This window comes from Miniopterus natalensis, chromosome 6 (assembly GCF_054644295.1).
Source record: "Miniopterus natalensis isolate mMinNat1 chromosome 6, mMinNat1.hap1, whole genome shotgun sequence".
Lineage (NCBI taxonomy): Eukaryota > Metazoa > Chordata > Mammalia > Chiroptera > Miniopteridae > Miniopterus > Miniopterus natalensis.
Window position 1 is genome coordinate 72,086,033 of NC_142086.1, and position 17,130 is coordinate 72,103,162.

General features: G+C 34.5%; 1 protein-coding gene across 1 annotated transcript in view; it reads right to left on the bottom strand.

Moving 5' to 3' along the window:
• Positions 1–261: 261 nt before the first annotated feature.
• MLF1 (myeloid leukemia factor 1) overlaps positions 262–17,130 on the bottom strand; it is a 31,147-nt gene continuing 14,278 nt past the window's right edge. Inside the window, exons 2-7 of the mRNA XM_087818355.1 lie at positions 14,841–14,988; positions 8,339–8,422; positions 7,161–7,289; positions 5,288–5,447; positions 3,324–3,462; positions 262–1,865 (exon numbers count right to left, since the gene is read on the bottom strand). Coding sequence (XP_087674481.1) covers positions 1,760–1,865; positions 3,324–3,462; positions 5,288–5,447; positions 7,161–7,289; positions 8,339–8,422; positions 14,841–14,988 — 766 coding nt within the window. The 3' untranslated portion in view covers positions 262–1,759. The remainder of the gene's footprint in view (positions 1,866–3,323; positions 3,463–5,287; positions 5,448–7,160; positions 7,290–8,338; positions 8,423–14,840; positions 14,989–17,130) is intronic.

Below are 17,130 nucleotides of genomic sequence, written 5' to 3' on the forward strand. Positions count from 1 at the left end.
GTGAACTACAAGCTACAGAGTGCCTTATTTTTTTATACTGGTTGACTTCAGCATTATGGTAAAAATAAATTCTCAAAAAAGTCAATTTCAGCATCACATGAACATAAAGATTTGACATTTAATCTCTATATGTCTAGTGGCCCCTTAGGAAGCACTATGGGATAAGAAATATATTTAATTCCATTTTTATTTAATTTCTAAGGTAAATAAATTGGGAGGGAAAAAGAATCCATGAATTCTCTGTTATACGATGCACAGAAATTATATTGTTTTAAGTACATTTATTAAAGTGTTTTCATATTTGAATATAATGATTCCAGTCATCATCAGTGTAATGATTTACAAAAGAATTACAGTATCTATTCTTGAGATTTTGCTCTATCCAGTGAATTTAAACAAGTGTTCTTTAACATTTATGCCTTTTGACAACTACCCAATGTATTATAGTATGCTATTAGTACACTAAAGTATGTAAAAAAGAAAAATTTTAACATCTGTAACTAATACACAATCATTTTTCATTATAAAAATTAATTGATATATGTGCATCTTAGTGACTAAAGGCATGAAACAGACTAGTAAAATTAACAGGATATGATATAGAAAACTAGATGATTGATTATAAGCACAATCACATAATTCTACTTCAAAGTCAAAAAAGGAAGATGTCAGGATTATAGAGCAATAGTGTATTTCTTCTTCTATTTTTCCCCTTGAAACAACAAAGACAAGAAACAAGATTTTATATTCTAATAAAGTTCAAACGTAATTTTTATAAAAACGAGTTAATGCTTGAATTCTAGAATAAAAACGGTAGAGCTGAATTTTTACTGGTATAATTAAAAGGGGACCGACTGAATTAAGTACCTTGCTCAAACACACACATCACCTAGCTAAGAAATTTTGAGACAATCAATCACTCAGGTTTGCAGAATACCAAATGCATTTTTCTAAATGTCACAAAAAGGCTGAGCAGAGTTTCTCCAAGGACACTCCAACGTCAGAATGTTAACGGTGGAGGCAGATTAAGCTGTCTGTGGGAAAGGAGAGTAGAAATATGCTGCCTTAAGAAGTTACAAAGAAAGGTCAATGTAAAGCCTGATAAATGTTAAGAATGTAATAAAGAACAAAAAATATACTGTATAAAGAGACTATAAGAAAACTCATGTATATTAACCATTTAAAATATTGCTTTGAAGATGAACTATTTGACCTTTATTTTCTTTATCAAAATGACAATTTCTCATAAGTACTAGCATAGTTTTGCTTTATTTTTAAAAATCTTTAAGCTAGCTAGCTACATAACACATTATAAAATTTGAGCTAAATAATTTTAAACTTTATTAACATGACTCTAGAGTAGTGTTAGTGAAAATCGAGGCCATTTTTTTTTAACGTTTAACTTTCTTATAACTAATTACATAGAACTAGCTTCACATTATCTTGTATCAAAGAATACACAGCCGACAGGAAAATAACTGGGAAAGCAACATCAGCATGTGAGCTTTAAAAACTAGTATGTTTGAAAGAGTTTGATTGAATGTTTAACAACTTTGTCACACAGCTGAAAATCAAAGTTTTATTTCTAAAGTCGAGACAATATAAAGCTAGCACTTCCAAGAAAACGCTGACATATCAGAAGAAAGTTGCTAAGTATAGTATTGATTTGACAAGAAGAGATTGGTCTTATGTGTATTACCCAGCACCATTACTTTCTCTGTTAAAACAACCCAAACTGAACACATCAAATGCGTGGCGTTTATTTTTTGTTGATTTTCACAGGTGACCCTCTGATGTTGAGCTTGTCCACAAAAACATCTGATCTTCTTCCACGTTCAATGGCTGGATTTTGATGAGATTTCTCCCTGAGAAATATTCATATGAAAATTAATACCATTTTTTAAATGGTCAACAGTTTATAAATCAATACAAACATGTTAAAAACCACTGTAATTTAAGCAAAGTTTTATCTTCACAGTTCCTTAATAGCTTTGAAAAACACACTGCAGACTATTTCACTTAACATTTAGGAAAGCAGCAGCTGCTTTCCTGAGATAGAATTAATGATGTATGGTTTAACCATGATGTTCGGCATGGTAGCCATAGTAATATCATTTATATTTAAATTAATTAAGATAAAAATTTTAAAATTCAGTTCCTCAGTTGCACCAGCCACATTTTAAGTGTGACAGTACAGATATATAACATTTCCATCTCTGCAGAAAATCATTTCAGAAAGTTCTATCACACAGTGCTAGTTTACAGAAGATGTCCCTGATAGGACCACACACTTATAGATTATCTATAAAGAACATGCATTCTTTCACTGAGACCTGGATTTCATAGTCAATCTTACCACTGTTGGGTTTTTATCAATAAACTTTTCAAAGTGAGACAAATATCATCTAAAGTTAATATGGGAGCAGATTTTCTATAGAAAATATTAGGGCTCTAAACTCCAAACAGTTATTTTAAAATGAAAGATGCTAGCACATGAAATTCTGTAAAAGGCTTCTGCTTTGCTACCCCCTTGGCTACCGCTGGTTCTGTGAAGCCTTCTGCGGCAATCCTCCCCTTTATGCCTTGAACAGGTCTCTGTTTGAAGGCCTACTGAGGTCTCTCTCTGTCTCTCTCCCTCATGTGATTTCAATAGGAATTAGGTACAGTTTTCCATTTTTCCCCCCAGAGAACCAAATTCAATTGTAACTCTAGAATATATACTAAATGCATAAAAATCCCTATAATCTTTAACATTTCCATTTCACAGCTATTCCAAAGGTAATTCCAGAGGAGACTAAATTTTTGCAAAATACTTCCGAAATATCTAATACAGATATTGCTAAACATTAAACAGGTGTCTGAAAATGCATTTACCATTAAATACTGATTTTTTACTTATTAGGAAAGCTTTGTTAAGCCTTTAAAACCAGTCCCTTTTCCCTTATCTCTAGATACCAAAATCATTACTTGCTATGAAACATGACTCCTACCTACTACATCCACATTAACACCTATTTCACATGAATAAACATATAACAGCAGGTGACAGTTCCTTAGGGGGATGTAGCTCCTATCTCCTGAAGCACAATTTGCTAGTGAGTTACTGATTATGTAATCCTGAAATATTTTTGGTTTCTTAGGTATAAAATTAAATTTGTGTGCAGTACTTAGATATAATGTAAAATTACAGCTTTCACAAAAGATTTGTTGACACAAACAACTTAGATGTTAATGAGAACTTCTTGATAACAGAGACAAAATTAGGTAACTTTTTTCCTAATAATTCTTTCAACAACACAATTTGTTTTAGAAATAACTTTTACCTTCTTTTAAGTTCTCGGGATCCTGAATTCTCATGCCCAACACTTCGCATCCTGGTGTTTTCTAGATTGCGCCACTGTCCCCCTGATTTGTACTTTAAAATCTCATTTTGCCACTCATCATCAAAAGCATGAGCATCACCTACATTAAATATGGAAACAAAGGGTCAAAAGTGTTAAGGTATCAACTGTCAGTAAATGCCTTGCTCCCCACACACTTCATTCTAGCCTGATGTTTCTGTCAGCCTGACCTCAAGATAGAGGCAGGAAACTGCTCCAGATAAATATAAAGGTCTCTGACTCAGGATATACTTCCTTTTCTGTTTGCTCCTCTCCTATTCCTTTTGATAATTTTGTTATTGATGATCTGGTTTCTGGCTATCGTATTACTCTACCCAATGGACTTCTTGACCCAGTTACACTCACTCACCGTCCTCTTCACTGGGCCTTCCCATAGTGATCGCCCCTTTTCTCTGCAGCTGGACCCTCCTCCTGTGGCCAGCACTTCCTATCAACCTCACCATTTTCCTGTGTAACTTGGCCTCACAGGCTTCTGTTGTCAGTTTCCTGACAGGTTGGTTACTCACCTTGACTGTCAATTTATGTTGTTAGGAAGTAGGTCATGTAACTTCCATAACAACAACAGATATAAATGACAACAGATAAATACTTGTTCTTTCAGATCGCCTTTATAAAAATGTATTCCTTCGCTACATTTTTTCTTCAACATGTTAATTATTGTGAAGTATTCTGTATATATTTCAATACGACAAAATTATAAAGGCTAAAATTAAAGAAAGGTTAAGATGTTGTGACTTCCATCTCATTGCACAAGAACAAGTTTATTAAACTCCAACCTTAAGAGAAATTGTTTCTCTAAAAGTATACAATAATTCAAACCTTTTACTATGATAAAATACTTTTATTCAGAATAATTTCTGAAAACAGGAGGTGAATATAACTTAAAAACTATAATGAGAAGAGTTAGGATATGGGAAAGATTTAAATTCTTTTAAAAGTGAATATAAAAATCGAGAAAATGAAAAGATTTACTTGATACATACATATCATATATTATATATATATGATATATTTCTAATAATATCAAAAATCTTATCGATATAAAAGTCTAAATATCCAAAAATACAGAACAGTTTAAATAAATTATGGCCTATTCATGATAAAACTTTTAGGTAACCATTTAGAATGTTTTTGAAAAATATCATTGGTGACTGTTCACAAATTACAATGAAGAATTAAAATAAGCACAATAGGCCCAGCCTGTCATGGCTCAGCGGTTGAGCGTCAACCTAGGATCCAGGTGATCGGGGTTCGATTCCCGGTCAGGGCACATGCCTGGGTTGCGGGCTGTAGCCGATCAATGACTCTCTCATCATTGATATTTCTATCTCTCTCTCTCTCCCCCTCCTTTCCTCTCTCTGAAATCAATAAAGATATATTAAAAAAAAAAAAAAGATTTAAAATAAGCACAATATAAATTATATAGATAGTAAAATATTAACTTTGAAAAAGTATGCATGTTTATACATACATAAAATTACTAGGAAGAAATACACTAAAACATTAATAGTAGTTATTTTGGGTTGAGATTACAGATCATTTTAATTTTTTTCTTTATACTTTCTTACACTTTTCAAATGTACTTCTGTGAAAATCGGAAATATTTAAAAAACTCATTTAGCCAACTGAATCTTACTAAATAACAATTCAAAATATTCCATTTCCCAAATAGAAAACAAAAAATGACGCTCAGCATTATAAAAAATTATCTACTATGAAATTATGAAGCCACAATTCTATTACTTTGATAAGGTATTTCCTACACATTCATAAACTACCCCAAAACGACATCTTATGAAACGTTTCTACAAAAAATATTCCAGTTCCCCAGTACAGGTGCTGTTTTAAATTTAGGAGGAAGCATGCTGTTTTCTGTGATAACTGACTTTCGTTCATGTTGATGAATTCCTGGTTGACCTCTTCATCTCCAGTCTTCTTGTTCTTTAATTTTTTAATGACATGAGCTCGGTCATGGAGATGATGACCCACAGCCATTTTTTCTAGCCCACTGTCAGAATCTCTCAGTGCTTTCCTAGTTTCCTTTACCTGTAAAAGTAAAGAAAATTAAAAAAAATAAGCTATTATTTAAATATATATACAATGGATATAATTCTAAACTTCTCAGGGCCTATTTACTATAGAGATTAGACCATAAATCTACTGTTCTAAAAATAATGGGTAGTCAGTTCCACTACCAACTTGCAGTAAAATTATGGTAATAGTTCTCTGATATTTCCTTAACAGCTTGAAATTAAAATGTCTAGGACAAATAGAACCAAAACAACTAACCTTTTTCAAAATTGTAATCAAATATTAAAATAAAGAATAACTTAATTATGTGGAACTTAGTGCCTTCAACATTGCCCTTGCTTGACAATGTAATAGATGGGAATACGTGCTAGCATTCCTACAAGTAAGGGTAGCTAATTATCCAGCAGTTATGTTGACGGGATTGAATCTCATGACTCCTACCTATGAACTCTATGGGTTATCAGAATATTTATGATAGCCAAAAACTATTAACATGGTTTGCTGTAGGACATCTACATTTATATTCTGCTTATGTTTAAGATGCATATAACATTTACAGCAAGTTAAAATTAATGTGCCTGAGATGATTTAGCTGCACTATTGCAAAGGCATCATTAAAAGGTATGTCTTGTGTGTAAGAACTAAAAAATGAACCACTCATACCCATTAGACAGGCAAACCTAAATTTTTTTACTATAAGTATATTAACAGGAAAATCAAGAAATGTGAACTCTCATACCAGAGTTTGCGGAAGCTGACTGCTTCGATCAATGTGTGATAGTAACTTGGTAATTTCTAATGAAAATGACACACCCTTACTACAATCTAACAATACCACTCCTAGAGCCTTTGCACAAGAAGACTTGTATAAATATGATTAAATTAAAAATTTAAAATACCTAAATGTTAATCAGTAGAAAAATATATTTAAAAACTGTGGTATATTCATATTTGGGATACTATTTAAAAGTTAAAGAAAGCAGAGCTACACACTTGAGCTATGGAAAGCAGAGCGATATCAACTTGAATAAATCTCAGAAGTATATTACTGAGCAAAGTCAAGTTATCAAGGACACATGCACTATGACACAATTTATATAAAGTTTAGAAACCTATTTAAATAATTCATTATATTGTTTATGAAGCATATATAAGTAGTAAAATTGTAAAAACATGCATAAGAATGATAAATTCCAGATATAGGAAAATGGCTCTTCTGGGGAAGGGAGAAAAGGAAAAGGGACAAGGAGAAGAAGGACACTGGAAGCTTTAACTGCATCTGCAAAGTTTTTTGCTTAAAATGAAAACAAAACAAGAGAGCACTTAAGAGAAAAATATTGTGATTTGATTAAACTGGGTGAAAGGAATACGAGTATTTATATTATTCTTTATACCTTTCTGTACACTTGAAATATTTCATGAGTTTAAAAAATTTATTTACTTTAAATGTAAATTAAAAGTAGACATTTGTTTCATGAAACAAAGACTTCTTTTAGTGTCTATATACCTGTCAACATGTAAAGGTAATAAACATCAATAGATATTTACATGAATAAAGGTAGGGTAGGGGAGACACAAAATGCCTGATTGTTTCTCACAGTGACATGGGTCTCCTTTCCCTCCACACCCCCACAGTACCAGGTGAAATGTTATTAACTAACATTTCATATAGGTGATCTATCATTAGACAACTTTATAAAGCTCTCAGAAAGCTTAGGAAATACTTACTCCTCCTGGAGCCTGACGGATTTGAGTTGAGGCCTGGAAAACCTTTGGTGGTTCATCACCTACTTTGGAATAAGTCATAACTGAGGAAGAAGTAAACGAATGTCCATTTGGGTCCATTGAAAGTTGACCCTAGAAATATAAGTTGTAAATCCAGAGAGTTTAGTCAAATATGAAAAATTAACATCCGAGAATTCAAATAAGGAACAACACAAGCCAGAAGTTCTACTAAGGATACTATGCTATGGGCATGGTGTATCCAAATGGCACTCCCAGGAAAGGCCTAACTTACTTCCACTTTAGCAACCAATTCCCATTCCCCTTGTGAGGAATAACAAGCAGTTCACTCAAAGATCCTTCAGCCTTTGGGATCAAAGGCCTATGGCTTAGATTTAAATACAGATGCTGTGATACTTTTAGTCAGTGGTTGACGTCTGTGTGCTAGTTTGCCAACCTTGAGCCAACTGGCCATACACCAAGAGTTTTATACATCTTGTGGGTACCAGATTGCTACATTATTAAAATCATTCTGAAGTTATCCTTAGATTTCAAATTAGATGACTAAAATAATATGGGCCCTCTTCATATCGAACCAAGTTATTGTTTTCATGTGAATATTGTAAGTAGAAAAGTAAGAGCATTAGCGCTAGTTTATAAGTATTTGGACTGTATGGATCTAATCCAGTGTTTAAACATCATTCCTGAAATTTCTATTTTCAGATTTTTTTAAACACTAAAACTTAATTTCTTAGATGATACAACTCCTTTTAAGTAGACAAGTTATAAAATAAAGAAATCTAAATTCATATAAAATGTTCATTTATAATAGTGATCTTCAGCAGAACAACTGCTCTTGAGGTTAAATTTCTCTAATTTTGAAAGCTAAGTAATGCTATTTTGTCAAACTTGTTGGTTGTGTAATCAATTTTGTGGGTTGTGACCAGGATTTAAAAAATATGAGATAAAATAGAAAATATCAGCACACATTGTAAGTAGCATGATCATTTTCTCATGAAACTTTTTTTCAGGTTTATTTATACAGTATACAATTATTGTGTACTGGATCATGATATAAGATATATTTTTAACCACTGTGTATCACGGTTAAAAAGAGTTTGAAAGCCACTCTAATATCGGGTACCAAAAACAGAAAACGCTCTCATCACTTTTTTAGTACTTACAAAGTTTCTTTGTAATTCCTGCATACTGTTTCGCATATTTAACATCATTCGGTCCACTGCCTGAAAAGGGCTGACATCTGTATGCTACAGAATATTAGGAAGTATGTTATTAATTCTAAGTATAACACAAAAGAAACAAATCAACCTTTCCAAAAAAGCTGATTTTTTTTCTCGATTTATGCAGTGGGATCTCATGCAGTAATCGACCAGGCAAAGATAATTTAAGAACTATACAATGAAAATGATTTGTTAAAAAAGTTAAAGCATACACAAAATCCCAAACAGCCAACATATAAATGATTAGGGAGCTGTAACACTATAAATACATGTATACATATATGTGTGTATACACACACACACACACACAGACATAGGATGGGGCAAAAGTAGGTTACAGTTGTGAATATGTTAAACACAGAATTTATTCTTGTATTATAATTTATTAATTATTGTATTATTTTCCATACGAACAACTGTAAACCTACTTTTGCCCTACTTTGTACATGCAAAAACATATATACACACCCATATCATTCATCAACTTTCTCAAAACATATTTAGGTAATATTTAAACAGAGAGTGATGTATTCCGGGCTGGTACAGCTCTAGCATATGCTAGTCTTCAAATCTTTCTTTCTTCCCTCTCTTAATACCCCACCACACAAATAAAACTTGGGCATAAGATACCAGTGTCACCTCCACCAGTACCACATGGCTCACAAAAGCTGAGCTACCCCAGCTTTTTATCATTGTGGGGTCCAAGTGATAGAGCTTAACACACCCTACTAATAGGTCTTGAATTTGCCTCCTACATTTGAAGGCCCAGGAGGGCATGCCCTTGAAGCACAAGGTAGACTCCTTTAGGAGGACTGCTAAGAATTCCTCTAGAACAGTGATTTCTCAATCAAGAGAGACTGTGACTCCAGGGGACTTATCCAGAGAAATACTCAGTTTTGTTAGTCATAGTTGAGGAGGCTATATGACTGGCATGTAGTGCATAGAGGCCTGGATACTGTTCAACATCTTACAAAGCTTAGGGCAGCCCCCACAGAACAAGAATCATCAGCCCAAAATATCAGCAGTGTCACCTTTGAGAAACTCAGCTCTAGAAAACTCTGCTATTAATAACTTAAGTTTTATCACTGGAATACTCACCAGAAATTAAAAAGTTAAGCATGCATTGTGTCCCCAATGCACTGCCTACTATTATAAAGCAGAGAGAATGTTTGGTTCAAGTAACTCAAGCAGGAGTAGTCTTTTGAATCCTGTTAGGCACTGTGGTAAAATGCTGATATTTCAGCCCTGCTGGAGACTCTCTGCTGTGTGCCAAGCTAGGACTCAACAAAAAATTATCACAGGCCTGTTTATGTTTTTGCTTTCTGTTGGGTTTTTATTGCTAGAAACAATGGGAAATAGATGGGAAAACCAAATTGCCATAATTTTGTGAATATTTAAAATGTGCACTTAACACAGCATAGAACACAAACACACATTCAGGAGATGCTGATACATCTCTGTACACAAAGGACTGCAATAGAATTAATCTGCATTTCAGAGGTTCAGGAAATATTCTGAATACTTTGTTTTAATACTAGCTTGAGGATCAGGGCTGCATAAGACACACAATTCTTGAGAGCTGAAAGAGGGCTAGCCCAAGGAAGAGAGGGGGAGGGCGGGCAGGTGGGGAGGAGGGGAGAAGAGCAGATGTCTGGATATATTCTGCTCTCTTCTCAGTTCACTGTCAAATCAGCCACCTGTACCTGCTGTGGGGTATCCCAACACCTTGGAGTGACAAAAAGTAGGGGTACAAATTACAGCTGAGATTCCAGTGGACTCGTAAGACCTTCAGGAGCTTTGTACAGATGCTCTTTTCTCTCTGCCTGAATGCTTTCTCTAGACTCTTAGCGCAGGTAGTTTCTTCTCATCATTTGAGTACCACCTTCTTAGAAAAGCCTCCTACATGAACTAATCTCTGCTTCCCCTCCCCCCTCCCTCACTGTATCTTTACCCTTCAGAGTACTTGGAAGTACTTAGACTACCTGAAATCATGCTGTTGTTTACTGTCTGTCTTCCCACTCAATAAAAATAATCTCTGTGAAGGTAGGGCCATCTTCTGTCTTATTCACTACTATACACCCAATATTTAAAAAATAATTCCTGGCACATAGGAAGGCTCAATAAATATTTGCTGAATGAATAAACAAATTCTCTCTAGCTCAGCTCAAACCCCTATATCCACCATTTACCAGATTAGTAGATCTACCTGGATAACCCACAAATGCCTCAAATACAAAAGGCCCCAAACTGCAATGATCCTTTTGGCCATCCTGCCCTCATATCTACCCAGCATCAATGCTCTGTTTTTTATCTCAGTGGCATTCCCATCTACCTAATCCCTCATACCAGAAAAATGGGTATAATACTTTCCTTCCCTCTCTCTACTGCTCCTGCAAGCCAACCAATCACCAAGTTCTATCCATTCCTTCACCTCGTTAATTGTTGCTCAAACGAAATTGTTTCTCTTTATCACCACAGCCATTACCCAAGTAGAAGTTACCATGAATGCTACTCACAACACTTTAACAGCCTCTTGGCCTGCCTGCCTCCGCTGAGGTCCCTTCTACTCTCTTTTCCCTATGAGCACAATGACATTTCAAAGATGAGAACCTGACTCTATTACTATTTTGATGAAAATTCGTAAACTGTTTCCTCTGCTCTTATGCTAATGTCCACAATCCTTGCCAGGGCTGAAAGAAGTCCCTGGTTACCTCTCTACCCTCCTCTGTATCTACCCTTCAACTCCTATTCCAGGGTCAAGGGTTCCTAAATATTTTTGCACCCCCTAACGTCCATGTCTTTGCACATCCTGCCTCCTCTGTGTTGAACCCTCTTTTCCTCCCCTCCCTGTTTTTCCTCACTAACTCCTGTTAATCCTTAAGGTTCGGGAATCTTCTCTGATTGACCTCTACCCCCGTATCCTCAAAGGGTTACAGGCTTTTTCTACCTGTGTTCCCATAGCATGTTGAACTTCCTATCATTTTACTGATAACTCTGTGCTATAATTGCTTCTTTTCTTTATCATTTGTCCCACTAAAAACTCTGGCCAGGAAGGTCAAACTTTAACGAGACAAATGGCTGAAATCTGACACAAGATTTCACACTTTTCCATGAGGGTATAGATGCCTCCATAGGAAATGTTCCAAAGTCATGCTCTTCTCTGCTACCCCTCAGATTGCCTTTAAGTGTGTTAGAAACTAGAATCACAGAAAATAGGATGCAAGCCCAAAGAAACAGGGGTGGGAGAAAAGCTGGTTGCAGAGTAGACACATCTGGACATGGGAAAGAAAAAGCAGCATGAATAAATTGCCGGTAGAGACCTAGCGAAAGCAGCCTATCTGAGCTTTGCCAAATGTGTTTGTCTATCTACATACAGCCTGGTGCTCTTTCACCTGTTGGAAAGTCACCATAAGCATGTCTCCAACTTTCAATCCCTTTCATAAACCAAGTGAATGCTTATTCATCTATTTAAATGTACTTTTATTTTTATTTTTGAAGACTGATTTTACATAAAGTATGTTGATAGGACTTACTTCATAAAGTACATGCCAAAACACTGTAAAATATTTATTACATGAAAAAGGTTTCCAGTACGAATACTAAAAAGCCATTATAAAAGAGAAGCTGCATGCCGATTCAATTTGCTTGAGTTAATGAAAAATATTTGTCAGAAAATATTGCTAAAATGGTTTGTGTCTCATGATATGAACCATACCACCAAAACTGCCAAAAGGCACAAGAGAACTCACTGCCTAGAAAAAAATCCAATTAATGTTGGTTATGATATTTATTACACAATTATTCCTGAAAAAGAAATGATGCACTCTATACTGACACAGTTCAGTGCTAATAAAATTACAGATCCTTTTAATCAAACAGAACTCAACATATATCTTTAAAATTCTCCACTTATTATTTGTTGTACAGCCTGACAGGAGCCTGGCAGGCAAACAGGGGAGGCCGTATATCACTTTTAAATACGACTACTCTAGTATTTATTAAAGGCAGTTGAAAAGTATTTGCTATGGCTTAATACACACATTTCTCAAAGGAAAAGCAAATTTACACCAAAATTAATTAAAACATAATGTACAATGATTAAGATTGTATCATTTTTCCTGTGCTCAGCTATTCCATATTTTTAAAAGATCAGTTAATCTTGCCTTTAACTGATTAAAAATAAAAAGTATCTACATTAATAACAACTCAAAAGATTAGTAGAGCTATTGGACAAAAAATTTAATAAATATTTCCTAAGAACTAATTTATGAAATAAAAAATACAGATTTCAGAAAGGATCACACACATAGATTTAAAAGTAATTAAAGTCTTTGATAGGCAAAAGAATGTTAAGTATAATAGATGGAATAATCAAAATTAATAGTTCAAAAATTATACTCCTCAATAGGTACAGATGAACAAAAATAACATTTTAGATATGTATGCAAATTAAAAACTTTCTTTACTTGAGAGTTTCAAATGTTGAAAATAAAATTTGAATTTCTGGGTAAAAGCTATATATAATCAGCGATAAATAATTTTCTCCCTATGTAACATGTTGAAAAATAGAGAAAACTGTGTTTACACTAAAAATTAGAAATCAAATGATATATACTTATACTGCATATCTACAATAGTAATCTCCAAAGTGTCTTGGATGCACCAATAAGATTCCTCTTTCTATTTCCTTTCACTGAAAGAAAAATAATTCCTTTTTATTTCTTTTTAACTCTGGCACCAACAATCAACCTAACTGACAGATGCTCATATGTCATATGTTGAATTACATATTGCCTAATTAAATAAATTTAGAAATTAAATTATCTAGTTTTAAACAAAATTAATCGCCCCCAAATGGATGACTGGCTTAAAAATAGCCCAGAAAGAAATCGTGAACTGAAGAAAGCAATACAAACACAAGAAATACAATACAATACACAAGAAATACCAATACAAACACAAGAAAATGGCACAGGTGATGCCTCTCCTACTTTTGTAGGAGTCTGTTTTCCCTCATAAATTTATGTGTGTGTGTGTGTGTGTGTGCGTGTGTGTCTGTGTGTGTGTGTATAACCACTATTAACTAAAAGAAAATGAATTAGAATGTGAATAATATATATTGGAATAACATGCGTTAAAGATGACAAATGTAAAGAAATTGGCCAAAAATAAAGAAAAAAAAGGATCAAGGTGTCTATTAGAAATACAGGTTTTCATCCACTATGCTTAAAAGCATCAACGTAATGGCTGACTGCTCCATCAAAACACTCACTCATTTTAAAACATAATGTCACTATACATAGCCCTACTCTTTTCTGGCTATGGTTGTAACAGATATACGAAATATTCCAATGGTCATGTGAAAGACAAAATTTCAGAATGTCACATTTGATTTTTCTGACCCCCTTTGATAATTTAGCTTTTGATCTTAATTTTAGACTTCTATGGAAACTGATAAAAAAATTATATGTGTGTGTGTGTGTGTGTGTGTGTATAACCACTATTAACTAAAAGAAAACTAATTAAAATGTGAATAATATATATTGGAATAATATGCATATAAAAAAGAATGTGAAGATTACTTTCACTTAAATGGTACATGTAATTCTATTCATCAAACTTCTTAGGAGTATTTAAAATATTTTGCTCTATTTAAGATGATTGAAAACAGAATATATGTGTTTTTTCCCGGGAGTTTTCTAATTGACCAATTTAATGTTCAGTGAGTTCCAAATATCTACATTTCAATTTCAGAGATTCATCTTTATAGAAACTTCTATGCATTTGCTGTTCTAGAACTGCTCTTCCTGAGGCTGAAAAAGCAACAGAAATAAAAAGAAAATAGTCGAGACATATAAATATCCTGAGATTTTTTTTGAGTATGTTTGTAATCTAGCTTTGCTCTCAGACAAGACTTATGAAAATACATTGCAATTACGCAAGACTCCTGAATACAGTTAAAAGGTTAATCTAAGTTGTGAAGGTCTAAAACTTAGGTGGACTTTGAAGAAGTCAACTATGAGACTGTTTTTTCCTGGTCAACAAAGAGAAAGCATTATGCTGGAGCTTCAGCTACTGTTTTAAAGTGGGAAAAAAGTGTTGTATGGGACAGAAAGGATATTTCCTTGCCTTTTCTAATTTAAGGCATGGGAGACAATTCTAAGGTGAGAACAAACCATTTATATACATATGAAAAATAATGCTTTAAGTTTGGCTTATCATATATAACCCTATGATCCTAAAAGTTTAGGTAGCACAGTGAAATACTACACAGCTCATAATTCACTGTTAAAGGATTCAGCTTTCCAACAAGTCCCTTCCTTTATAGAACAGTTTTTTCCATAACGTATTAGTCATATCCTATCATGATAGATATATTCTTCTATAATATCTTTCTTCAAATTCCTACAGGACCTTCTGGCTAACTTTAAAATAATGAACTTACAGTCAAGAAATTTTCACCATCATCATGTCCCGTACGATTACGAGATCTTCCTCTACCGTCAGAGATGCTAAGCAAGTCTCTTCCAAAGGGTTCAGAAAAACTTCTCATCATCTGTCGCATACTTTCTCGGTGTGCTTTAAAGGAATCACTGTCGAAAATATATACAATCATGTCAGAATAAGTGCTGGAATTTAAATGGTAAGGATGCAAATAAATACTACAAAGAAGTCTTCTGAACTAACATGTTTGTTAAAGTGGCAAAAGAACACTTTAGAAAAGAATTACCTCATAAAAACCCACTACTCGTAAATACAACTTATAGACAATAGAATTATCTCATAAAGACCTACTATTCACAAGTAAAGAACTGTTCTACTTGTTATTCATAATTCACGTGTGTGTAATAATAAAAATACACCTTTATCCTTTACGATATAAAAGTGATAAAACAAAGTAATACATCTCTGGTAGCATAAGCTAGCTCTAAGGGAAATGGAAAAAAGGAGACTGAAAATGAAAAATGCTGCTATCAGGTAGAGGCCACCTAGGACAGTCAACAATGTAAATTTTAGGACTAAAAAAGAAGGCTGGCTTACTTATTATTATTATTTTTTAATCCTCACCCAAGGTTATTTTTTCCATTGCTTTTCAGAGAGAGTGAAAGAGAAAGAGAGAGAGAGATTGAGCCAGAGAGACAGAGGGAAACATCAATGTGAGAGAGACTCATTGACTGGCTGCCTCCCAGGCATGAGCCCTGACCAGGGCCGGGAATGGAGCCTGCAACCGAGGTACAGAATCAAACCTGGAACCCTTCAGTCTGCGGCCAACACTCTAACCACTGAGCAAAAATGGCTAGGGCATTACTTATTATTTTTTAGATTAAATTTAGTGGGGAGACATTGGCTAATAAAATTATATAGGTTCCAGGTGCACAATTCTATAACATCTCATCTGTATGCTGCATTGTGTGTTTACCACCCAAAGTCAAATCTTCTTCCGTCACCATGTATTTGACCCCCTTTACCCTTTACTACTTCCCCCCACCCTCCTTTCCCTCTGGTTACCACCCTACTGTTGTCTGAGTCTATGAGTTTTTGTTTGTTTGCTCATTTGTTGCTTTCAGTTTTATATCCCACATATGAGTGTAATCATATGGTTTTTTAATTTTTTCCATCTGACTTCTCTTAGCATGATATTCTCAAGACATATCTGTGTTGTCACAAATGGCAGTATCTCATCTTTTCTTATGGCTGAGTAGTATTCTATTGTATATATGTACCATTTCTTTATCCAGTCTTCTATCGAAGGACACCAATTATTTTCATATCTTGGCCATTATAAATAATGCTGCAGTAAACATGGGGGTACATATATCTTTTTATTTTTTATTCTTTTATTTTGAAGAATAGTTTATTGATTTTTAGAGAGACGAAGGGACGGGGAGAAACATTGATGTGAGAGTGAAACATCCATTGCTGCCTCCAGAACACCCCGTACTGGGAATTGAGCCCGCAGTCAGGACTTGTACCCTCACCGGGAATTGAATCAGCAACCTTTTGGTGCATGGGATGCCGCCCAACCAACTGAGCCACGCCAGCCGGGGCTCAATGAACACCTTTATGTTTACTGTGTGTCAAGCACAGAGCCTAATTACAGGTCTGGAAGAATTTACAGTCTGACAGAGAAGTGAGACATATGTTTTAAAATTAAGATTATAAAACTTGAATATTGTAGTAGTTTACTATTGCTTCTGTAACAAATTACCACAAATTTAGAAACTTAAAACAACACAAATTATTTTCTTATAGTTCTGGAGGTCAGAAGCCCAGAATGGCTCTTTCTGGGCTAGGATCAAGGTGTTGGCAGGGCTGTGTTCCTTCTGGAGGCCGTGGGAAAGAATCTGTTTCCTTGCCTTTGAGAGCTCCTGTGTTCCTTGGCTTGCAGTCACTTTCTCCATTTGCAAAGCCAGCAGCACAGCATCTTCAAATCTCTCTCTGACGCTCATATTTAAAGGACCCTTGTGGTAAATTGAGCCCGCCTAAATAATCCAGGTTACTCTTCTATCTTAAGGTTGGCTGATTAACAACCTTAATTCCATCTGTAACCTTAATTCCCCCTTGCCGTGTAAAACAACATATTAAACGGCTCTAAGGATTAGGACATGGACATCTTTAGGGGCGCCATTATTCTGCCTACCACAGGTATATTCCTAAAATCACAGATATGCTGAATCAAAAATCCCTGGGTATATATCTCTGTATCTTTCTGTATCTGTTTTGTTCATCAGTTT